This window comes from Ailuropoda melanoleuca, chromosome 10 (assembly GCF_002007445.2).
Source record: "Ailuropoda melanoleuca isolate Jingjing chromosome 10, ASM200744v2, whole genome shotgun sequence".
Taxonomy (NCBI): Eukaryota; Metazoa; Chordata; class Mammalia; order Carnivora; family Ursidae; genus Ailuropoda; species Ailuropoda melanoleuca.
In genome coordinates, this window is record NC_048227.1 from 109063794 (window position 1) to 109088395 (window position 24602).

Here is a 24602-nt window from a genome sequence, read left to right on the forward strand (position 1 = left end):
CCACAAGCACGTGGGGGCTTTGTCCAGGCCCCAGCAAGGTACTCAGAGGACAGGAAACTCTGTGCTCCCCCCACCCAGCACCTCCGCTCCTCAGTGCTTCTGAAAACCCGCCATCAGCTTTCATCGGCGTTCATCAAGGACGGTCCCTTGGCGTGAGTGCTCTGCTCAGATTGGCACAGTGAGTGAGTCATCTGCCTTGTCCTTCGAGCCATGTCATGGAATGCGTGGCACTCGGGCGGGGAGAGGCAGAGGTCCCCGTGGAGGGGCGAGTTTGGCCGTGGCAGGTCCTGCCCTCCCACCCCTGTTGACACGCGCTTCCTGACCCCTCAGGAGTCGTGAGATCCTGCTTCAGTAAATCATAGTGTACGTGACCCATCCGTCCAGTGACTCACGGGAAACATCCAACGTACTTTCTCCCAAGGAACCCGCTCGCTGTTCGTTGCTAATTCATTTATTTCCTGTTGAGCGTCTGCCGGGCAAGGCGTGTACGGTCTGTGGAGGGCCCTGCAGACACACGTGTCACCACAGGCTGGGAGAGGTCGGGGGAGCCGCAGGCACACGACAGGAAGTCTCGCTGCCTGAGGATGTGGACAGGCGAGGACAGCTCTGCAAAAGCAGGACACGTTGGCCTGGTGTCAAAAGGGGGCAGAGCCGTCATTCCCACAATTCGTTCTTGAAAGTGCTGCTCCTTCTTCCCTTCTGGCTGTGCTGGCTCCTGAGCCGGGCCTGGAAGGGGAGCGTGGAGGATGGCAGGAGCTTTCTGCCATCTGGGGGACAGCGTGCATGTCCGTGGCAGGCAGCACATTGCCTTGAAGAGTTTAGTCCCAAAAAGCTGCTCTTTGAGCTGCCTCCAAATGCGCTCCAGGCTTTGCCCTGCCTGAAAGCAGGTGTTTCTTGCTATGGCTTGGAGGTTTATATGCTCAGCAAGCCCTGCTGATTTAGAGCGCTGGCTCTGCAGATGGCTTTCCGCTCAGGGTCTTCTCCTGCACGGGAGATGCTCAGGGGATGAAGGAAGTGACAGGGAGCCCAGTGAGCATTTCCCCCCGTCCCCTGTGCTGGGGCGGGGCCAGGTCAACGTGCCTCCATCTGTACACGGCTGATTTATATTTATTCTGTAAGGGTTTTTCCTTTTTCTTTTCTTCTTCCTTCTAAAGATTTGAAGACTAACATTGCTGGGGGCGGAGAAGACCTCAGAAACAAAGGACTTTTCTCCAAGGGAGGATTTTTGTAGTTTGCCTGTTCGCTAGTATTTGGAAATAGCTTCAGGGTTTTTAATCTCATCTCCCTTCTGTAACTGTGCACCGTGGCCAAGAGCTTATTCCTGGCAAGAGTACAAAGCAGTTTGAGACACTGTGAGCTGAACCTACGTGCAACAGTTCTTCGTGTTACAGTAACCCAAGAATCTTCGTATGTAGCTCCGCTGAGGTATGTGTTTGAAGTCAGCTACAGACTTGGGGGTACAGAGCAGAGGAGGGGAGACATCCCGCACCCATGACTGAGGCCTCCCTGAGAGCCGCCCACCCCACCCCCTTCTTAAACCAGGGTCGGTTATGGGGAGAGTCGTCCCGAGCAGGACCTGACATCCCCACTCCCCATGTTCCAGCGCCTTCTCATGGTGCAGGACAGAAAGCCAGCTCTCCGACCCTGCTCAGTTCCTGGCAAGTTTTATAACATCAAGTGTTATCTGTCCTTTGGTGTCAATTATTGGAGGATTTGCATTTCTGCGGACAGGAATGAGCAAGTCTGTGACTCTTATCTTAGCAACTTCTCTGTCTGGGTTTGGGGAGGACCAGGCGTGAATGACAGAGGACTTGGGGTTCGATGGGATCACCTCTCAATGCACTGTCTACAGGAGTTTATGATCCTTGCGTTTGCCCACGACGGGGGCGCTTCTCGCTTCTATGAATGCCCTAATGGTTTCTGAAAAGGCCCACCTGGTGGAGAGAAGCTAGCTGTTTCTTCATTTTTCACTAATGAATTTCCCTGGTGCTAAGTGAAGCTACCTGCACAGCTGAGGAATTTGAAAGAAACATCCAGAAGAACTGAATTTCCAAATATTGAAATCAACAACACAGCCACAGCTGGCTTCTCCAGTCTCTGGAGCATTTCTTTGTAGGAATTATTGAAATGCAAATTCAGAGTTACTTTGTGTGAACTGGAAAGGTTACTGATCAGAAGGAGACCTTTTTTCCTCTCAAAATGGCTCTTATTTAGGCTTAACAATTCTCTTCCTGGAAAATTATAGTAAAGTAAAATATTTCAGTGCATCCTGGCAAGGGAATAAAAACAGATAGCTTTAGCAAGAGTGGAAGGTGCACTGAGGATGGAGCCTGTGGGCCGTGGGGTGAGAACCAGAGTGTGGTTACTGTGGCTGCATGCAGGTGTCACTCACCGGGATTTGCTCTAGAGAAAAGTACAAATTGTCAGGGACGACCGTGACAATTTTTGAAGTCTTGAGGAAATTCATTTTATATCCCTAATGAGATAAAATAGTAATTTGATACAGCCAACACAGGGTATATAAAATTTCTAATAAAATTTCCAGATGTGCACACACACATACACACCACACACACACACACACACACACACACGAGAGTGGGGAGGGGGGAGGGGCAGAGGCAGAGAGAGACTCTCGAGCAGACTCCATGCCCAGCAGAAAGCCCGACACAGAGCTCCATCTCACCATCCTGAGATCATGACCTGAGCCGAAACCAAGAGTCGGACGCTTAACCGATGGAGCCCCCCAGGCGCCCCTCCCTGGGATTCCTTTAAAGCCAGGATTCCTTTAAAGCCGACACTTCACAGAAATCTATGGTTGCTAAGGTCATGGTGTATAGAAAACCATTGCTTGGCTAGTCCGAGGTGTTACTTCCCACTGTTGCAGTCTACATTTAACTGGTACATAATATCTAGCATTACATACGGGACAGATTTGGGATTTGCTCAAGTGGCTCCTGCACCTTCTCCTGACACCTAGTGAGCGTCACAGTCTACTTGGTCTTGAACCAGATGAACCGCTGCCATGAGGGCGAGCGGCTGCGTTGCCCTAGGAGGACTGTAGGACCAGCCGGATGCTGGCCCGGGTCTTGCGGAGCAAGAGTAGAGAACACACGTCATTCACATGTCGGGTCCAGCGTGGGAGGGCTGGGGCAGCTCACAGTTGTGGTGCCTGACCACATCTGCACGGTCATGGGACGATCTATGGACAGTCATGTTGTGCTCTGGACTTCCCGTTTCTCGGCTTCGACACCAGTGTTGGTGGGGTTGGCTGTCACAAGAACCCCGGGAGGTAACCAGGCAGGAGTTGTGCCATAGTGATTTATTAAAAATTGAGTGCAGGCAGCTCCCGTGTGCACATTGGCCCAACCATAGGACTGCACCTGGCACCCCTTGTAGGGCTGGCTTTTGACCAAAGAGTGATATGGGGCTGGCAGGTTTCCAAGTGCTCTGATGTCAACATTGGTTTCCATGCTGGGCTTGACACCCACTGCCTCTCATGCTTAGTCTTTCTACCCCCCACTCTCCACCACTGGGACCGTTTGCTGCTAGGAGGGTCAGCGGACCTGAGGTCAGAGGGGCCGTTGGAGCTGACAGAAGTTTTGTCAGCCTTCACAGGTCACGCTCAGGCATCCTGACTGTGATTCAGGTCTTCCACACGTGGACACCACGCTAGACTCTGCAGAGGCCAAGGTGATAGAAAGTCCCCACCTGGGGAGGTATGTCCTTGCAAACAGAGGATGGGCACGGAATAAGGGGACAAGGAGCTGGCAGAGCACGCTGTGGAGTGCTCTGTTGGACATGCCATGCCCCACTGTACTGCTAGCCTTGCTCTCGACTCACACTGCTATCCCCTCCTGAGGGCCTGTTCACCCCTCCCTCTTCTTCAGGGGCCTGCCTGTCTGCTCAGCTCCCCCAAGGGCTAACGGTGTGGACATGAATCCTGGCTCTGCCACTTGCTGGCTAAGTGACCTGGGGCCAGTTAGGCACCTGCCCAGATCTCAGTCTTCTCATCTGTATAAAGGGCATAATGATGGTACCTCCTTTATAGGGTTGCAGTAAATGACTCAATGGATGTGAAGTCATTAGAACAATGACCAACACACAGTAAGAACTGTGTAGATTAGCTGTGTGCACAACTGCCGTATACATTGTTTCAGTGATTTCCATTTCATGCTTATCTCCCCAAAGTAGATGACACTTTGTAGTGCTTTATCTCTTGCACTGTCAGCCACACACAATGAGCACGTGCTGAATGAACAAAGGAACGTGGTCACGGAGAGAGGCTGACATCACCCAGGCTCGTTGGTGCCCCGTCTGACCACTTGCTCTGAGTGGAGACAGCATTGCTGTCTGTCGCGGGCAGACCCTGTCACCACCTCTGCATGTGAAATACCGCTGTGTGAAGACGGAGGCCACAGGTGGAATGTGCCACAGACGGAGCGCCCGAGGTATTTTGGGTGAACATTCAGTGTGTGCCTCTTCCCTTGGTGTCTCTGCCTTCTTCCTTCAGCCACTGAGCAGACCCTTCTGACACTGCCCATTTTGCAGGTGAGGGGACGGAAGTTGGGGCAGGTGAAGCCGCCTGACCAGGGTCACAGAGCTGGCAGGTAGTAAATTTGTTCTCTGGCCCAGGTTCTGCCTCCTCCCTGCACCGCTAGGCCTGTGGTGTTTGCGGGATTGTTCATGGCCCTGCAGGCTGTTCTGACCAGGGAATGAGGGGCAGACACAATGAGCCAGCGCCTGAGGGAAGCCCGCTGGTTTGTCCCACAGCGTGGAGGGGACGGCGAGCCTGCTTTCAGAGAGCACAGTGTCAACTGGTTTACTCAAAGTTACAGCAAAGAGATGCGTGTCCAGAAAATGCAGGAGGAGCAGAGCCCTCTATTCCTTTTCTTGGTCTCCCCCCACCCGCCCCCGATTCTGTGTCTCTTTTTTCTGAAGCAAAGCCACGCAATGTTGTAAATCTGCACTTGAACGTGTGATTTCCAGAAAGGGATAAATCACTGTGGCTTGTTTAACTGGGCCCTGAAGGAGCCATCTGTTCTGCATGCAGGCCCCATGCTTGCCTGCAGTGGGCTGACCTCATTAACCCTCTCCCTTCTGCCCGGGCTGCACACACCGGAGACCGCCCCTCCTCCATTGTGTCTAAAACACAGTTGGTGCTGGGGAAGGAGCCTGCTGAGACCACCAACTCTCACCCTCCGTCGGGCACCCTTCTGGCAACACGCCGGGATTCCTGAGTGTAGCTGGATTTGAACCAGGTGCTCAGAACTACAACTCACATGATTTCCCCCATAAACGGTAGGTGTCTTCTCCCCACATTGTGTTTTTGTGGCTTCCTCCACTAGTAACGCATGCCCTAATTGCTTAAAAAGCCACCTCTTTTAAAATAGCATTTAAATGGGATGAGATCTCACCAGTGGAGGGAATTCAACTGTGTCCTTTGAGATATGAATCTGAGGGGCAGTGTTTTTGACCTCGAGCAGTGGTCAGGTCTTGAAGGTGCAGCCAACCAGCCCGTGGCTTAGGAAGCTGTTCACTCTCTCCCAGGTCCCCTGTTTTGAAGCCCTTTTCCGCACCTACATCTTAGAATCTCACCTGTCCCAAAGTCTCGGGAATTCTTCAGCAAATCCTTATCTCCAGAAAACTACGGAAAGAATAAGAGCTGCTTTCTGGTTTTGGGTTCACAGATTCTAGTTCGCATAGCGGTTTTGCTGCGTGGAGAGTGGTGTTCAGCTTTCCTCCACGTCCTCGGGGATGGGACATTGCAGGGAAGGAGGTGAGGTTTGGGGGAGGCTTTCTGTCCAGAGGCAGTTGGAAGAGGACGTGAACAGCACCTCAGGGTCTTCTTAAAAATTGGTCGCAAAACACTTGAGTCATGGAGCAGGTTACCAAGGACACTTAACTCTGCTTGGATCACTCCGTCCTACTTAGAACAAGATGGAATGATTGTCGTATGGACTGGTTTGAGGAAATACCAAGTGCATTCCGGGGGCGGGTAAGCAAGCTCAGCAGCTGTTGGTCTGGGAGAACGTGCGCCCCAGGGCGCAGGGAGACACTCTCCGAATGCCCCACGGCCACCACCTCTCAGCCTGTGAATTCACAGCTCCTAATCCTTAGGTTACAAAATGCTGCCTTAACTCAGTGGAGAGGCTCTCATGTGGGGCATTGAGGGACTATGTAGAATATTTACATTTAGCTCAGCATATTAAAACCTGAATAGTCATATTTAGAAATATTACTGAAATATTATCATTTCCAGTCAAAAGTAGAAAACATTTTTTGACTCATTGCAGAAACACATGATAACAGTAAGCTGATGATTAAAGATGGTTAAGCTCTTTAAGAAATCTGGATTTGCGGAGAGAGGCTCAAAGGGAGAAGCAAGCAAAGTAGGGCCCCAGAAGCCTTACGAGAAGGCCACACACTGGGGCCCCTTTTCTATCCCAGGGGCTCTTAGCAGAGGTAGAATCCTGTGTTTTGAAGCCTGGAGGCCGTGGGCCGTTCCCCCAGTGGCAGGGGCATCAGCTGGGAAGGAACCCGTGGCGGCTTCAGTGAGCACGTCTGACGCCGCCTGGAGAGCTGGGCACACCGCGGTCCCTTCCATCCACTGGCAGAGGGAGACTTCCAAATGCACGTCGCTCAGTTGTTTATTAGACTCACGGCAGGAGGAGCGGGTGTGTTTCCTCCCGAGCTGGGTGGGAGGTCCATGGTGGACCCACGGCTGGACCCACTGCTGGAGGAAGGTTTATCGTGTGTGCATTTTGTTCCTTGAAGTAAACCTGCTGACTGAATTTTGGGAAAGGATGTAAGAACCCATCACCTTTGTGTGATTTCCGCCAGTATTTCGAGAGAATGAGTGGTCTCCGCAAGGTCGTGTTAACTTCTCTGTCCTGTAAGATCCTTTCCTCTGATGAATTGCTGGTACATTTCCTACTGTATTACTGTTAGATTCCAAGAAACAGGATAAACTCTCTTAAACGTCATGAAGTTTGTATCTTTAGCACAAAGGTTGGTCTGTATTACAACGTCACATTCAAAACTGTAAAACCAGTTAAAGGGCTTCGCATTCTGGTTCATGAGATGTTTTCGCTAAGGAGCGCACCCCCGCATGAGACTGTGATAATTCTAAATGAATCCTGCGTGGGCGATTCTGAACATATTCAGCAGGTAAACTCCAAATTCATTCTGAACAGAATTTTCTCTTTTTATTCCTCCGAGTAGGGGTCATATTGGCGAGTGAAACAGTGCCTCTGGCAGCTGCGAGCTAATGGGGAGGAGAGAGCCACACCTCACGTCTGTAATGCAAACCTCTCAGTGTAACATAAATGTCAGACATGCTCTCATGAATTACTCTGACAGCCTTAGCATTTTTCCTGCATTCTTCCACAAAAAGACGGTTCCTCAGTTTTCTTTCCTATAGAACGAAATCCAGCTGAAACCAGAGTTTTATTTATCTTTGGTGGCATAACTTTTTATTATTTTAAAAACGTATCCTTTTAAAATCTAATTCATTCTGCTGCCTTAATATGGAAATGCGTGGTAAGGGGATTGGGACATTTTTCAAGTGAAGAAACTGTGATCTATTGCGTATTAAAGAGCGTCTGTCCTCATGTACATGGACAACTAGTTAGCAGCGGAAGTAGGAACTAATCTTCAGTTGGCTAGTTGAGGGCCTGTGACTGTAGATGACGTTGTCACCTCAGGGTACTAGATGGCTCGTGTAATTTAACTAGGAAGTGACAGGCAATGTGAACTAATCAAAGCGAAACCCAATATTTGCATAACAACTATTGATGTCCATTTGAGAGCCAAAAATAATTTATTCCTTATTTTCCCCTTTTAGGTTCCATAAATGAAAAGGTACCCCAAAGGGAAGGCACAGGAAAAACAGGTAACTATCTTAAAATAAATTTCTATGATGATAACATATAACAGCTAATTCAATCAATGCCTTAAGTCAAAATTTGAATGTAGACTACGTGACAGGGAAGCTGACACAGTTAATCAGTTATTCATTCTACACACATGTATTTGCCTGTTTGGATGGCCAGGGGCCTGCAGGTGCTGGGCAGGTAGCCCCCGTACACCCATGTGAGGGCCTCTCAGGCATGGCTTGTGCCGTTACCCCCTGTTGATGCTGGCAGGTGCCTCCTGAGTCCATACCTGCGGGGAGGGCTCCAGGTTGCTATTGGGTTCACTTGTAATTGTGGAGGATAGCAATCACTGAGGGTCGTTGAGAAAGATGTCACACGCTTCCTCATGAGAAAGAGGGTTACTCTTTCCTGCCTGTGACGGTCACACCCTCTGGGACAGGGGCCAACAAGAGCCAGGTAGAGCAGCTAGCTGTTTGCTTTTGGAACCACTCCGTAGCACCTGGTTCCTCTCACAGAGGCTATGGTGCACCCACCATGACCTTCCATGAGTCCAGTCTTTTCTCTTTGCCCTTCCCGCAGCCATCGTCCTGTAGACCCAGGGATGTGTTTTCTGTCTTTATCTTATATCGACCTTTAAAGTCAGAAGTCGTTTTCAAGACAAAAAATTTCTAGTACCAAAATTTTAGGCAATTCTTTTTTTTCTGATGTAGGTTATTGTATATGACCCAGTAATAAGGAAAAGTGATATAAAGCCAAGTAGACCTGAGTTTCATTCAAGTCCATTCCCATAAGGTGCATTGAGGCTATGGCGGGTACCGTCCCTCTCCTAGGAAGACGGTGGAGTCCCTTTGTGTTATGAAGATAAACACAGGGATAGGCACCTGGGGCTGTCATCCTGTGAGGATGGTGTGCGAGGGGGGTTTGGTGGGAGTGTGGGCAGAGCTGTCTCATGAAAGGGGAGGTAATGGGTGGGCACAGAGGGTTTGGACATGGGGATGGGTATGGTGTAGGACAGAATAACCTCAGAATTGGGAAAAATAGCCCATTTTCTAGGGGAAAGACAGTGGCAGGTGGAGTCAGGATGCTGGGGAGTGAGGGTTTACGTTTGGAAAAGAATGTTAGATGAACAGCTTGGATTTGGGTCTGTAAGGTCCCAGGGTGGGCATGTCAGCATTTTCTAGAGAGGAGAAAGGGACAATATTTATGATTACAAACATCAGTCAGATGCTAAGGGACGGAGTGACAAACGGAAGCTACTTCAGACGCAGTTTCCTGACGCAGGGCCTTGCAGCACATTGCTGAACCCGCTATAGAAGTTTAAAAAAAATCCCTAGGGAATTGGTATGTGGGCCCAGAAATTAATTTAAGGCAGGAATATGTTCCTTCTGCTGAAGGCTCTTGATCTTCAGACAGGCACACAACAGAGAAAATGCCTGAAATTAAGCCACACAGTTGGCTTATGGATAAAAATGAGGCCTTTGCAAACTCTAGTAGGGAAAACAGAAAGCACACAGCTCTCCATAGTTTTGTTTCATTTTGTCGAGGCTGAGTTCAGTAGGTGCTGGTGCGTTTGTTACACTGGAACAGAGCTACACGAGGGCCCCGAGCGTGGACGGTGGTGGAGGGGGGTCATGCTGATGGCAGGGGGAGGGCCAGGGCCAGGACACACGAGGGCCCCTGGAGCCTCACCATAATCCTCCCATGGTGCTCCAAGCCTCACCTGGGGTGAGTGAGCTGGGCTGAGTTTTCAGGCTGGCTCGGACCCAGTGATTTTGGGAACAGGCTGGTGGCCCCACAGTGGTGACCTGCCTAGACCTGAGTAAAAATGTACAATATTAATAATGTGCTTGATTGATGTCATTGGAAAGGACTTCTGAATATGTTAGCTATACTGTAGATATGTCCCCCATTTAATTTTAGTTTTCTGGAAGGAGATTACAAAACATAGGGGTTTACAGTTACTATCAGTGTTAGAACTTGGGTTTCTCAAGTGGGCAACATTATATTTTGTCTGTGTTCTGACAGAAAGCAAACTCTTTTTTCAAAAGACTGTTCCATGTTAAACCTTTAAAAAAAGCCTTTTTGGTTTTCCCCCAAAAAGAATTTATGAGAAACTTCATTTTTATTCTTCAGACATCTGGGAAAGTCATGAATCACAGATAAGCCTTGTGGCTGGTCCTTATCTCTCCCACTGTTTATTGTATTTTAATCCTGAAATTATTATATAACAAAATCACATGAGCAAGCTTGAGTGGAAAGCACCAGGCTGGCTCTTGGGAGCCCCACAAAATGCCTTGTGACCACAGCCCGGGCAGGGGCCCCGCTCTTCCAGAGCAGACTTCCAGCAGCTCATTCTCCATGTCTTCTTGCTATGTCTCAGAACTCTCTAGAACCTTATGCTCTACCAGGGAACCCCCAGTCTTTTTTCTTTTCTTTTTTTTTTTTTTAAAGATTTTATTTATTTATTCGACAGAGAGAGAGACAGCCAGTGAGAGAGGGAACACAGGCAGGGGGAGTGGGATAGGAAGAAGCAGGCTCATAGAAGAGGAGCCTGATGTGGGGCTCGAACCCATAACGCCGGGATCACGCCCTGAGCCGAAGGCAGACGCTTAGCCACTGTGCCACCCAGGCGCCCCCCACCCCCCAGTCTTTTTTCTACTAATTGAATAAAGATTATCCACTGGGATCTTTGCCTCCATAGAGTGATTCTATAACCCACACCTGTCCCCCTCTCTGTGACGTTGACACTGGTCCCTCTACAAATTCCTTCCCCAGCTTCTGCAGGGGTGAGGGAAGGGGTGACGGTGCAGGGTTGCACAGGGCAGCAAGTCAGTCATGATTCTTTGATCCCTGCCTTGTACTCGGGAAAACGGGGCGGGGGGGTTGGAGGCAGAGCAAGCATATTTGGCTTCCCCAGCCCACTCCAGCCCATCTCTCTGTCTTTAGTCACCCCAACTCGCTGACTCTGCTGACGTGAGTCCCCTTTCCACGGCTGTGTTCCCTGGCTTATGTTATTTCTGTCTCTTCCTCTCCTGTCCCAAGCTGCTCTGGCTCCCAGGGGCTGGCATCCCACCCAGCACTTCCCTCAGGGGCCCGGTTTCCAGCCTGCACACACTTGACGTGGCAGCTCACCAGGGGCCCTGTGCGGGTTCAGGGGAGCCCCTGCCTGGCTCCGCTTACCTGGGGTGGTGGTTTTGGTTGATGTGTGGGGTGTATGCAAGCCCTCAGCTTCCATCCTGTATGCACACTTACTGAACTTACTCTCATAATTGTAGTCTCCTTGCAAATCTTTTCCGTTCTGAATTCAGATGATGCCACAGCTCCAGCGTTGGAGACTCAACCTCAAGGAGATGAAGAAGGTGAGCCCCGGATACAACAGGGTCTGGCTGGGGGAGGGCGGCAGACGCACACGGGGGAGGGCGGTGGAAACGCCCTGGGGCAGTCATGCGGGAGGACAGCAGAGCCCTGGATACAACAGGGTCCTGCTCTGGGAGGGTGGAGGGTGTGCCCTGGGGCAGTCGTGGGCCTGGGAAGTCGGGCCAGTCCTGCTGCTGGGAGTCCACTCAAAGTGGACTGGATCTGGCCACTTGCAACTTTCTGAGGCTCCTGCTGTCTTTCCTGGTGGCTTTGGGGCAGGCTCGTGAAAGTTGCCGTGGTACTTTCATATAGCACAACCCAAAGATCTTATTTGAATCAAAATTAATGAGTTGAAATTGCATAATTTGGATGACATAATCTATTTCGAAGGGCGTAAACACGTATGTCCTGTTCCCTGTTCATGTATCGTATCTTTCACATCATGTGTTCACCACAATGTGGTGTGTGAGACGAGATTTGTGAGGTCACGTGTGTGTGAGTGTTTCTAAGGGTTTTTGAGCTTTGTAGTCATGGCAAGGATGGATTTCCTATTTTCTCTTTCAAAAATTGTCTTCAGTATTTGCCAACGGGTCACAGAGTCTCAGGTGGAAAGGAACGAGGGCTTGCAGACAAAGCGTAAGGAATGCACATGATAAATGCGTCAGAGAATGGAAGGTAGAATTACAAGGCGCTCTGCAGAGAGCGGGAATGAATGGCTCACGTCTGCGTGGCGCCAAGTGCAACACGGTGTCATTAGCTCCCAGAGTCCTCAGATGCCGATTCGCAGACGAGAACACTGACGTCACAGGTCTGAGGTCACGGGCCAAAGGGCGGCTCTGCCTCGGTTCGCGGGCCTGCGGCTTGATGCGCAAGGCAAACACTCAGGGGTTTGGTCAACAGTACTGCAGAAAAGGATGTGTCCCTGAAATGTGTTACGCAAAATTGCGTCTTCCACGTAGTAGTTTGTACTGAATCTTTCCTGAGCAAAACCTCGTGTGTTGCATGAATCCCATCTTCACCACACGTGGTATGTTTCTGCCGGGGCTTTTCCCTGATCCCCACTTCTTTTCAGTGGAGCTAGTCTGGATCCAGATATCTTGTATTTACACTTCTGGATGACGAACGGGGAAAACAAAAGCGTATGCTCAACTTTTGAAAATGTATATCATTCTTTCCTTTCGTCTCACGTACATAATCATTTTAACAATTTCTTTAAAAATGTGCAGTATGGATTTATTGAGCACATTGACTTTTTGGCATTTAGGCTACCTACTGTGATCTGTAACTGAGAGACTGTGTTTTCATGATGCATTAAAAATAATTATCGTTTTGTTTTGGTTTATTAGATATCGCATCACGTTACCCCACACTTTGGACTGAACAAGTTAAAAGTCGGCAGAACAAAACCAATAAGAATTCAGGTAAAAAGGGTCCCAATGTCGCTTTGTGAGTACTGCTTTAATAGACATAGGAAGTGGTTTTGTTTTCTGGAAGTTAAGCATGTAATCCATCTTTTTCCTCAATTTTTGATGAGTCATGCAAGTAATTCTTGTGACTTGACCGCCAAAATGTAGTTCAGATTTTGATGTTTTTATTAAATTTTCTAAGTTCTTTAAAAGGGTTCTCTGAAAATGTCAAGCAAATGATAGCTTCAGGTATAAAAATAGAAGTATTTGACAATAAGTGTTTGTTTTTGACCTAATTTCAGAGATGTCCGAACGCTTGGCTAATTTAGTTCAAAGTCCTCAAAACTATGTGGGTTGCATTTGCTACAAAGGAGTGTTTGACAGAGTTTTACATTTTAAAGCTGACTGTTTTGACCTGTGGAGAGGTGACCTGTTGCCTCCTGTCTGGTTCGCGACTTTTGCGGGTTTCGCAAAAGTGGACTTGTTCTGTGATCTCTGCGCTTGGTGGATTGTGTGTGTTTCCTCTGGCCTTTTCAAGTGATTTTTTTGTATAAATACCTATTGAAAGAAAGTGTCCTTCCAGGTTTAAAGTACCCAGCTGCCGAGGGACCACAGGCTCCGTAATAACGGGATGTTCTGTGATCGGCCTCAGGTGAAAGCCATGAGCGTTCACAAAAGCAGCCTTAGAACCACAGCTCGGCTACCCGAGGTTACATGTTTTCCTTTCTAATGGGTTTCAATGCCCATTTACGAACAAAACAAAGCAAAAAATCAAAAGGTTCCTCAAAGTTCAGGGTACTAGGAATAGTTTGCTTCTCTTCCCCACCTGCACCCTATGCGCACCCCGAGAAAGCCTCCTGATGGGAAGCCCCGAGTCTCGGGATTTTGCAGCCACCTGGAAGACCCGCTGGGTCACTGGCTCACCATGCAGAAGGCAACATGAAGAATGAGCTGCGAAGGCGCAGTGGGAGGGTAGGGGTGGAACAGGTCTGATGTGTTCTTGTGCGGCTTCTGCCCGACATGTCCCTATCCCTGCCTCCAGCCCTGCAGTGTAACACTCGGCTACGTCACTACTGCACGGGACGCCACCCACATCCCTCCCGGCTGCAGCTTCTGCCCGGCTGAGCTGAGAGAGGGAAGATCTGAAGGTCTGACCATCAGATGCATGTGTACAAATGGCAGGGAAATCTGAATTATATATATATTTTTAATTTTTTATTATGTTATGTTATTTGCCATACAATACATCTTTAGTTTCTGACGTAGTGTTCCATGATTTATTGTTTGCATATAACACCCAGTGCACCATGCAATACGTGCCCTCCTTACTACCCATCACCAGTCTATCCCATTCCCCCACCCCCTCCCCTCTGAAGCCCTCAGTTTGTTTCCCAGAGTCCATAGTCTCTCATGCTTCATTCCCCCTTCTGATTACCCCCCTTTCTTTATCCATTTCTTCCCCTACTGACCTTCCTAGTTCTTATGTTCCATAGACGAGAGAAATCATATGATAATTGTCTTTCTCTGCTTGACTTATTTCACTTAGCATTATCTCCTCCAGTGCCGTCCATGTTGCAGCAAATGCTGAGAATTCGTTCTTTCTGATAGCTGAGTAATATTCCATTGTATATATGGACCACAGCTTCTTAATCCAGTCATCTGTTGAAGGGCATCTCGGCTCCTTCCATGATTTGGCTATTGTGGACAATGCAGCTATGAACATTGGGGTGCATATGGCCCTTCTCTTTACTACGTCTGTATCTTTGGGGTAAACACCCAGTAGTNAACGTCTGTCTCTTTGGGAATCATATTTCTAGAATTCGAAATTTTTTCTTCTCAGAATTGATTGGGAAACGTTTTTCCTACTGTATAAATACATCAACATGCGTACTTCTCTTGCGAACTTTAGGAATGGGAAGTTGGTTTTGTTCAGTGTTGTCACCCTGATTCCAAAAGCGATCTCATTAGATTTGCCCTGTAGCTTGGATTAGTGCGAGGGAATGAGTAAAACACCGTGACGGTCCCGTGGATCTTGACGCAGTGAGACAGTCCTGAGCTTTCCTTGAGGGACACACATAAAATTATTCTGAACAATGTCCCTGGAAACGTGCCTTTTTCTGTAAAAGCAGTTTGAATTGTCAGAGGGCATGATTTCAGGTTTTGACAGAGTACAGGGCATGTGCGCTCGCGGAGCAAGCGTGCTCTGGGTTTCACTCTTCACGAGCTCTAACCGGATTTTCAGGCGACAGCGGCAGGCTAGGCTCTCGCTGTGGAGGGGCTGAAAATGATGTTTCAGGAAATGCCAGTTTACCTAAGTCACCCTATACTATAATTTGATTTAAATCAGCCTCAATGAGCAGAACACAAAAAGATGACGTTCAGTTGGTTTATGGACGCGGGGCATGAAATTACTGGATTCTGTGGGTTGTCTCGATACAAGTTCTTTCTGAGGGTCTGAAGAAAGTCCCATCAAATTGGTGTTTTACAGTATTAAAAGTGTATTGATTGATTTCATTGATTACGTATAACAGTGATTCAATTGATTAAGTGTAACGATGAAACAGCACCCAACCAGAGGGCCTGTGCACAACCGCGGCTGTCAGTGGGTTTCAAATGTAAAACAAGCTTCATTCGTATTTAATTTTAATTTTTTTATTTTATTTTTTATTTCTTTTATTTAAAAAAATTTTTTTTTATTTTAAGAGAGGTGGGGGAAGGACGGAAGGAGAGGGAGAGGGAATCTCAAGCAGGCTTGATGCCCAGCACAGAGACTGAAGCAGGGCTCTATGCCAGGATCCTGAGACCATGACCCAAGCTGAAATCGAAAGTGGATGCTTAACGGACAGAGCCATCCAGGAGCCCCTAATTTTTATTTTTAAAAGATACTTTTACTAATGATCTTCTCTGATAGAAGCATGCACATATAATTAACAAAGCACAAATAATTTGTGATTTGTTTATTATTCTGTATATACATTTTTTAAATAGCTGTTTATCTTTGCACTTTTATGCTCTTTCATGGAAGAGGCCAGACTGGGAATGCATTTCTCTTTTGCTCTGATGTTTCTTTATCAGTTAAAAGTCCCTCTATTTTTGCCCGGGGAGTTTGTACTAAAATAATAGAATATTACTCTTGCTACTAATTACATAGAGTACGATCGCCATGCATAGTGAGTGTGCCTGTGGTCAGTATGCTTTGGGGCATTCGGTGAAGGATCTCGTGAGGAGGGACCTTTCCTGCAGAGGGAAATGGAGTACTCTTGTCTATGAAAATTTACACATAGTAGGTACTCGATAAGTTTGATTCAATTAGTAAAGACTTTTACCATCATATGTCCATTGGCTCTTTGATGGTATCATTCCTTTTTTTCCTAAATCAAACTAAATGAAGCAAGCCACCACCACAACAAAACAGATAAATAGCTAGAAAAGAGAATTAAGTACAGTTTGATTGCTGCACTTTTATTAATTAAAATTTAATATAAATATAAATGAAATAGCCTCTTGGTGATTCATTTAGCGAGAAGAGCATCACTCCCCTTATGTGAATCATTACACATCAGTGAGTAAAAGCTAAAATCATGTTTTAGTTAAGAATGTATTATTCAGTTTTCCCTCTCAGTATAAAATTGAGAGTGTCGACTACTTTCTTGAATCATCTTATCATATTATTTTATTTCTAACCAATAAGATGTAAAAGTTGATCACAAAATTTTGCCAGATGAGAGGTTTTATTACACGCGGTCTTTAAATTATGTAAAGTTCACTTGTAGAATGTGAACGGAGTGAGAGATGGCTCCTGAAGAAGAAAGCCCTCCAAATACACGCTCGTAATAGAGAACAGAAGTCAGTATTGTTGGCAGTACCGATCGGACAGAACAGGCGTTCCAGGAACAGAGTAAAACGGGTCGATTCGGAAGCTGCAGATTGTGCAGTTGTGGAGAGAGGAGGGACCGTCCGTGCCCCGGAGCCCACCCCTCTTATTTTATGAATTAAAGGAAAAGGAAAAACACAATTCTGAATCTTAGAAAAATGGAGAGATTTAGTGCTATTTCTGTGATTTCTTCAAATTACTGAGTACGTTTCATGGAGAAGCCAACCTCTTGGAAATGCCTCGCCCAGTGGATGGGCTTTAACGGAATTATGGCATCTTATGGCTAAAGAAGCCACAGAGATCGCCTAATTCAACCCATTTAATGCAATTTTCAAAGAAATGGACCTCAGGACAGACAAGTAATTCTCTCCAAGGCAGAACAGGTGGATATGTATTTTTTTTTTAAAATGTGCTGTCCACTGAGAAGAAGCCAGTTGCATGGACATAAGCATCTTCACTTGGAATGTTCTAGTAATCTGCGAGGCTTACTGAGAGGACGAAGGCCCCACGAGGTTGAGGTGAGGGCAGGTGTGTAGTGACACCTGGACGGGGGGAGGGCTGTGCGGTCCCGCCAGCCAGCCCTGCCCGTGACTGTACCTCAGCTGTGCCCGTTGGTCCTTGGGACCCTGACCTTCCTTCACGCTGCGCTCTTCCCCCTCAGTCCGCGTTCCGCTGTGGACATGCGGTGCTGCTGGCCCTGGATCTCCCGCGCCTCCCGAGCCCTGGGTTCCTTGTAGTTTTTAACAATAATTTGGTACTTTGTGTGTGTGTGAGCAGATTCGTGAACCTCCCCTTGAGCCCTCCGACACCCTGGTCACCCAGCGGCGTCACAGCCGGGGTGACGAGGTCACAGCCGGGGTGACGAGGTCACAGCCAGGGTCGTCAGCGTCCACAGCCTCGTGTTCTAACTCAGGGAGCAGTGCGTGCACGTGCGGGCCCCCCTTCAGGACAGGCTCGGTCTGGGGGAGACGGGGTGACCGGGCCACGTCCCTCTTTGCTCTCGCGTAGACTTTCTTGCTTTGACGTCGGTGTTAATTTTAGATATGTACAGGTCTTTCTCTGAAAGTATTTTCGCCTAAGTAAGTGAAATGTTAGTGCCTGTGAAGAAGTGGCTTCTCGAAGGCTTCTCTTCATTGACCCTGGAGATGAGCAACCATGACCTCCCTCCCCCCGGTGTCATATTTGGCTCCGTGACACCTGAGCCACCCCCTCCTGCTGCCGAACGGAATGGCCAGGAACGGGCCCTGCGGGTGCGTGTCATGCACTGGAGGCTCGGGGAGTCAGCAGACACCCGCTGAGCACCTCGCGCTGGCTCTTCCCTCCTCTGAGCGGTGATGGCAGTAGCAGGGAGCTGTGCGCGAGGCCCTCGCGTGCCCTCCTGCCCCGCGCTGCTTGGCCTTCGGAACAGGCCAGGGCGGCTGGGGCACGTCCTGTCTGGGGCTCAGAGGGGAGTGGGCCTGTGCGGGGCATGAGGGTGGTCGTGACTCTGGGGACTGCACAGCACCCTGTCCCCAGGGGGCGCTACTCCAAGGCCGCAGAAGGTTTTTAGTTTGAAAACGGAGAGGGTTGTGCCCACGGATCCTGCCGTGGCCGGATGTGGCTCTAGCACCTCGAGCTCCCCACCCCCAGCAGGAGCTAGCTGCCCAGGCCTCACTGCAGGCCTGACGATTCCCAGGCTCGGGGCCAGAGTTTCCCGGGGAAGCAGAGAGGGGCGAGGGGGGACCCGGGAACTGAGAGATGCAGGAGGCTGAGGGCAGCATCTGTATCTGGAGTGCCACTGTTGGGGGCCGTCACGCAGAGGGTCCAGGAGCTGAGATGAGGGGAGGACCCCCTCGCAGACTGCATCCTGCTGGGCACTGGCTGTCAGCCTCTGGAGGGAAGGTAGGGTCTGGGGGAGGCTGGGGGCCCTGGTCTGGGCCGTGGTTCGCACTCACCTTGCCTCGAGGAGGGAGGAAGCCAGCTCCTGGCTGCGAGCTGTGGCTCCGGCCCCATGAGGGTCAGAGTGAGAGCAGGACCTGCAGCCGCAGTCTGCTCCGTGTGACTCCGGGGTCTGTTGTCTGCAACGGGTCGCCCTGAGGGCATTCTGCCCAGTGGGAGACCTGACACCTACTTCTCTGGGTTCTGTCATTTTGGGGCCCCGCAGGTGGATTCTGCACTCGTCCACCTGGGCCTGGGCCTGGGCTCTGTCACCTCTGCCCTGAGTCGGCCCCGTGGCTCAGTGGGTACGCGCTCCCCTGGGCAGGGGCTCCACTGGGCTCCATCACCACACAGTCAGTGGGGAACAAAGTGAAAGCAGAGCCCAGAGGAGGACAGAGACGGACTTGGTGGCGTGAGTTGTCTGCACAGTGATGTGGATGCAGGCTCCAGCCGGCGCCCCAGCCCTCCTGCCTCAGCTCCTGCCCTCTGCCCGGCCTGCAGAGCCTCTGTCCTTCAGGCCTCTGTATTTCCTGCCTTGGTGACTGTCCTGCCTCCAGGGCACTTGTAATCACTGGCCAGGGAGACAGACACCAGGTGGCTAATGATTCTGCAAGTCGGAGAGAAAAGAATTATGCGCTGGGAGCTGTTAAACGTGTCAGGAAACCCAGCCTGAGCTCTGTGCCCGCCAGGCTGGTCCAGTCTAGTGCGTCCGAGCTGGGGGCCACCAGGAGGACACGCGGGCCCCAGAGCTCACACTCCCCTGTCACGGCCAACTCCCCCATCCCCGTCTCGGGCACACGAGGAGATCCCTGTGGGTCCATCACGCCAGCATCTCAGGACAGAATTCGTGCAGACGGAGGCCTCACCAGCCATCTCCATGCAACCCCATGCCTGCCTGAGTGCAGAGCCCAGCCTCACCCCCAAATCTCCCAATCCCCAAGGCCCAGCAGCTTCTGACTGACGCGGAGCCCGGCTGCCTGGCTTCACACTAGGTATTTCTGAGACAGTATTTTGTAGACGAACATTTAAATCAGCCCCCTCTGAGTGAAGCAGATTGTTCTCCAAAATTCAGTGGGCTCCTCCCAGCAGGACAGGGTGGGCCCAGATGTCAAGTGTGGGCGTGGCATAGGGGGTGGGGGTGAACTCTGCACCGCTGGGCAAGTGACATGGTCACTCAGTCAGGGAAGACCAAGGGAACCAGGCTGCCATTTGCTTGGGGCCCCCACGTTCCAGTTAAGTCCTTCCCCCACAACGACACTGACTTGTTCCTGGTGTGAAACGCGGTGCCGTAGGACTCAGGCCCGCAGTGGACCACGTCCAGACGGTCTGTTGGAGGGTGTGGGTCCAGCATCAGCGGTGTGCCCACTGCCCTGCTCTGGGGGAAGGTGAGGCTTCGTGACCTTTTTCTGTTGGGGCAGTAGGGTGACCTTTCTGGCTGCTGCCTTTAATGACCTGGGACTACTGGTGGATTGAAGAGCGCCCTCTGTGGATGTCTCCCCCCCCCCCCCCCCCCGTGGGAGACACAGTGTTGTTGGCCACGGCCCTGAGCGCAGCAGCAGCCTGGACCCTGGAGCTGTGAGCATCCGTGTGGGTCCTGGATGGCTGAGCTCTCCTCTCCTGGCCCGGGTCACAGCGGCCCGCTTAGTCCTGGTGGGGCGTCCCTGCTGGCTGCGAGACAGGGCGTTGACCCAGGGCACCGTCCAACCCTGGGGGCCGGTCTGTGTGGCCCTGGCCCAGGCCGTGGCCCTCGGGGTGCCAGCAGGCTCTTCCAGCGGCTCAGATGGCGGGTCTGTGGGGCAGACTCCGTGGCACTTGGCGCCCTGTCACTGTTGCACACCGAAGTTGGCGGTGCAGTGTGTCTGTTCTCTCTCTGCCTGTGGCTCTTCCGAAAGCTGAACGTAGGGCCGCGGAGATGGCCCTTCGGAGACCCCCAGAGGAGACGCAGCCTGGGGCTGGGTGGGCCCAGCCTTGAGAAGCCTCTGGTTTCACTGGTCTTTTCAAGTTGTGCATGTGGGCGGGAGGAAACGTGGGGCCCATTTCGTCCTTTCTGACGTCCTCCTCCTACTCGGGAGAAAAATGTTCCCTCCTCCCTGAACTCTTAAAAACAGCTCTGTTTTATATCCACGGGATGTCCGTGAAGCCCACGATGTCCCACGGTTTTATGGGACCCCCTCAGTGGAAACATTCTCCTGGTTTCTTCAGAGTCGATAATTTTTGTTTTATTGCACATATTAAAATTAGTGCCAGAAGATAATTATCTTTTGATCCTGCTTTAAATCATGGTAAATTGCTGTCTCTTGGGAAAAGTAATACCCATTATGCTTTCTTTCTTCGTTCTTAAGTTTTAAAGTATTCGTTCCCCTATTTTCCTTTTTATTCTGTTTTTCAAACATAGGATTGCAAAAGCATCAAGATACCAACTAGATTCTTAAGTGATAAAATCTCGGTTATTTGCAGAGATTTAAGTCTTAAAATAAATCTAGTAACTTCTAAATGTCGACTGTAAGAGTGTATTATTTAAAAAAAAGTTAATCCACCCAAAAGTGTGCATAACTGAATTTATTCAATTTTCCTAATTGTAAAGGGGAGTGTTAATTTCAATCAAGTGTAATTCTTAGATTTCAGTATCCAAACTGTGGTTAAATAACGGGGATGCAGCATTTGGCTGTGAGTGCAGGAAACAGTCATGAGAGCGAGCACATCACACCCAAGCTGCTTGAAAACACGTGCCGGCCGTGTGCTCGTCCAGGCTTCGTGCTCTCGCCACGTGAACGTGTGCATCTGTTTCTCTGGTGAATTGACGAGGTCTGGTATTAAATAGAACCATAGCTACGATTTACGGAAAGCTTATCTTCCATCCAGCAAAGTGCCATGTGTTTTCAATGGATAATATAATCTAATTCGTGTCTCCCAGGGAAGTGCGTTTTCAAAATAGTCTAAATGGCAGAGGCTTGGATTTAGCCCAGATTTGGGGTTCCAGATGTCCTACCGCTGCATTGCAGATCAGACAAGCGTGGTCGCTTCCGAAGCCGGTGGGCTTGCCATGAAATGACTTTGGTCCCATTCTCTGGACGTTGTCTCTGTGCTTGAGAGCAGACTGGGTGCCTGGCGGGCTGCCTCTGCTGTGAGCTCCTGACGGGGTGCAGGCCTGGACTCTGGGGAGGGCCGGCTGCAGGGGTGCTGTGATGGGAAATAGCAGTGGGCAGAAGCAGGTGTCGGGCCTGTGGATGGGCCACAGCTGTGAGGACCAGGAAGGTGACAGTGTCTTCACTCTGGAAACTGAAAGCAGAGCTGCGCCTTCCCCGCCATTTGCGTGGTAAAGGACACACTGGGCGAGAAGAGGAGAGAGGCAGGGGCACCACGAGCCACGAAGGGGCTTTGGGGTGCCATGCACACACGCAGCATGTGTGGAAACACTGCAAACAGAGCAGTTTTGGGTGGGACTGTCCCTTCTCTGGGTGGCCGTGAGTTAGCTGCAGCCTCTCTTCCAGCAGAATCTCAGCTTCCGAGGCCTCTCTGATGACCTGAGGTAGGAGGTCGCTGGGGCTGGTTTGGGGTTCCCTCTGTGTGACCCTCGCCAGCTCTTCTCTTTCTGGGTGTCAGCATCTCATCTTCAAAGTTCAGCGCGGAGACCAACAGGCAGGAGTCAGAGCATGGGCGTGAAAGCCCCGCCAGCCAGTTGGGGCCATCTGTGTCAGCCCGTCCCCAGCGAGGACGTCGTTCCCAGTGCTTCACGTCTCAGGTCAGTCTCAGGCTTAGCAAATAACAAGAGGGCTGTCTCTGAGAACCCCGTGTGTGTGTGTTCATTGTAAAGTTACTAGACACCCATGTTGAGAATTCAAGTGCTAGAAATTCTAAGGATGGGACAAATAACAGACTCCCCGAGGAAAGTTTGCTGGTTGCAGTGAAATTCATGGCTTGCTGGAATCCCGATGTGGTTTGTAGCATGAACTTGGATGAAATGTCTCTCCTTGCTTTTCATGCTTAGGAATAGAAATTTAACAGACCAGACATCACCGTGATTCTGTTTCTTCGGTCTTCCCGTCAGTTAGATTAATGACTAAATCAGAATCGATTCGGCTTGTGAACAGTGGAGGGCCTTCTTGGAAATGACTCACAGTTAAACGAGATTAGATTTCCTGTCTTCGCCCACTGGGAGAGCGGAGGGGGCGTTCTGTGCACGGCTGTCCTCATCCGACTGTGTCTTGTCAGTGGCCTCCCCCTCCCTAGCTCTGCACAATTACTTGTGTTGGGCGAAGAGTATAGAGCTTGCTAGGCCCGCACTCTTTCTACTGGCGCGTCTTTCTTCCGAATGGGACAAAGCGGACGTTTTTGGCGTAGTCTGACTTGTGCAGCTAGTACCACCATCTCATTTTAGAACATTTTCATCATTCCACCTAAACCCCAAGTGCCATATCCACTAGCAGTCATTCCCTTTGCCAACCCCCAGCCCTGGGTAGCATTAACCCACTTCCGTCTGTATAGACGTGCTCTTCAGTGCATTCACGCGGGTGGAGTCATGCAGTGCGTGGTCTCCCGAGACTGGCGTCCTTCCCTCAGTGTGACGTTCACGAGGCTCCCTGAGCTCTAGCAGGTGTCTGTGCGCCTCCCTGTTCATGCCTGAACAACGTGCAATGAGCGATCCTCGTTTATGCATTCCTTCATCGGCCGAGCGACGTTGGGTCGCTTCCACTTCTTGGCGAATGAACAAGGGTTCTCCGAATAGTCATGTGTGCTGTTGTGGGACCTAGTGTTCCCTTCCTCCAGCACCTGGCTACGAGCAGAATGGCTAGGCCATATGGTGACTACGTGTTGAACGTTTTTGGCAACCGCCAAAGTCAGCGTACCGATTTGGATCCTTGCCAGCAACGCAGGAGGGTCCCAGCTTCTCCTCACCCCCTCCAACACGTGCTGCTTTCCATTCTTAAAACACAGCCGTCTGAGGACGTGTGTGGTCTTGGACTGTTACGGTTTTGACCACATTCCCACAATAACTAACGATGGGCCCTTTCCTGGGCTTAGTGGCCACTTGCGTATCTTCCCTGGAGAAACGTGTAGTCAAATCCTGTGTGCATTTTGAATATTTGCTATTTGCTATTTTGTCACTGAGTTGCTAGACTTCTTTATGTATTCTCCATTCAAGTTTCTTATCCGATACTTGATTTGCAAATATTTTATCACGTTCTGTGACTTCTCTCTCCACGGGATTGTTTGAATCACGAGGGCTTCTAATTGTGATGAGGGCTACTTTGTCTTCTTTTCTTTTGTTGGTTGTGCTTTGGTCCTGCCTGCAGGACACTGTAGGAGCTGGGCCCCTTCCGGGGAAGAGAGCAAGCTACAGCCACCTTTGGGGCTCCGGGCAGATGCCCCATGCCCCGATGTTGGCCGTGGGAGCAGCAGGCCTCACGTGTGCCAATGTGCCCTCGCGTCCTCCTTTACCTGAGATTAACCTGAACCTTGAGGCTAATCCCGCTGGACAATTTCCTCCCTTCGCCGTCAACAATGTCTTCCTCCTCCTTCCCTCCTACCGCCTCCTTTTCCTCCTCCCCCTGCCTTCTGCCTCCTCCCCCCCCCCTTCTCTTCTCCTCTCCCTTCTCCTCCTCCTCCTCCTTCTTCTTTAAAGCAAGTGAATCTGGTTAGAAGTCATACCAACAGAAACTCTGAATAAGGGAAGAATAAGAGGAAATGTTATAAAAGAAAAAAAAAAACAACACGTACGTTTTGCACGGTACACACTTACCCTAAGTTCACATTTAACCTGCTGTTGTACATGTGATCTGCCCCCTGCCCTCAGCAAATACACTTCCCTGGGCTCGGCCTTCGTGTAGCTCACCTTGTAGAGAAAGCGTCCTCCGGCTTTGTGCAGCAATCAGGTGTTAACACGGTGTGTTGGTCTGCGAGGCTGTCATAACAGAGCACAACAGACCGGCGGCTTGAACGACAGTGACCTGGAGCTGGCAGTCAGGTGCAGCCGTGGGCTCCCCGCGAGGCCCCCCTCCTGGTGCGTGGACGGCCACCCTCCCTCTGGTGCTCGTGTGGCTTCTCTGCTGCGCGTGCACATTTGTGGGGTCCCTTCCTCTTCTTGTGAAGGCCCAGCCAGATCACGGCAGGGCCCGCCCTCATGGCCTCCTTTAACCTCAGTCAAAACCTCCTTAAAAGGTGATGGTATTA

General features: G+C 50.2%; 1 protein-coding gene across 3 annotated transcripts in view; it reads left to right on the top strand.

Moving 5' to 3' along the window:
* The window catches only part of SMOC2 (SPARC related modular calcium binding 2), a 164595-nt gene that overhangs the window by 70340 nt on the left and 69653 nt on the right, over nt 1–24602 (top strand). For 2 of the 3 annotated variants that reach the window (XM_034669484.1, XM_034669485.1), the window contains exons 5-7: nt 7847–7894; nt 11186–11236; nt 12581–12655. In XM_034669484.1, coding sequence (XP_034525375.1) covers nt 7847–7894; nt 11186–11236; nt 12581–12655 — 174 coding nt within the window. Of the gene's footprint in view, nt 1–7846; nt 7895–11152; nt 11237–12580; nt 12656–24602 lie in introns of all 3 variants that reach the window. The other variant, XM_034669483.1, reaches the window with a different exon arrangement.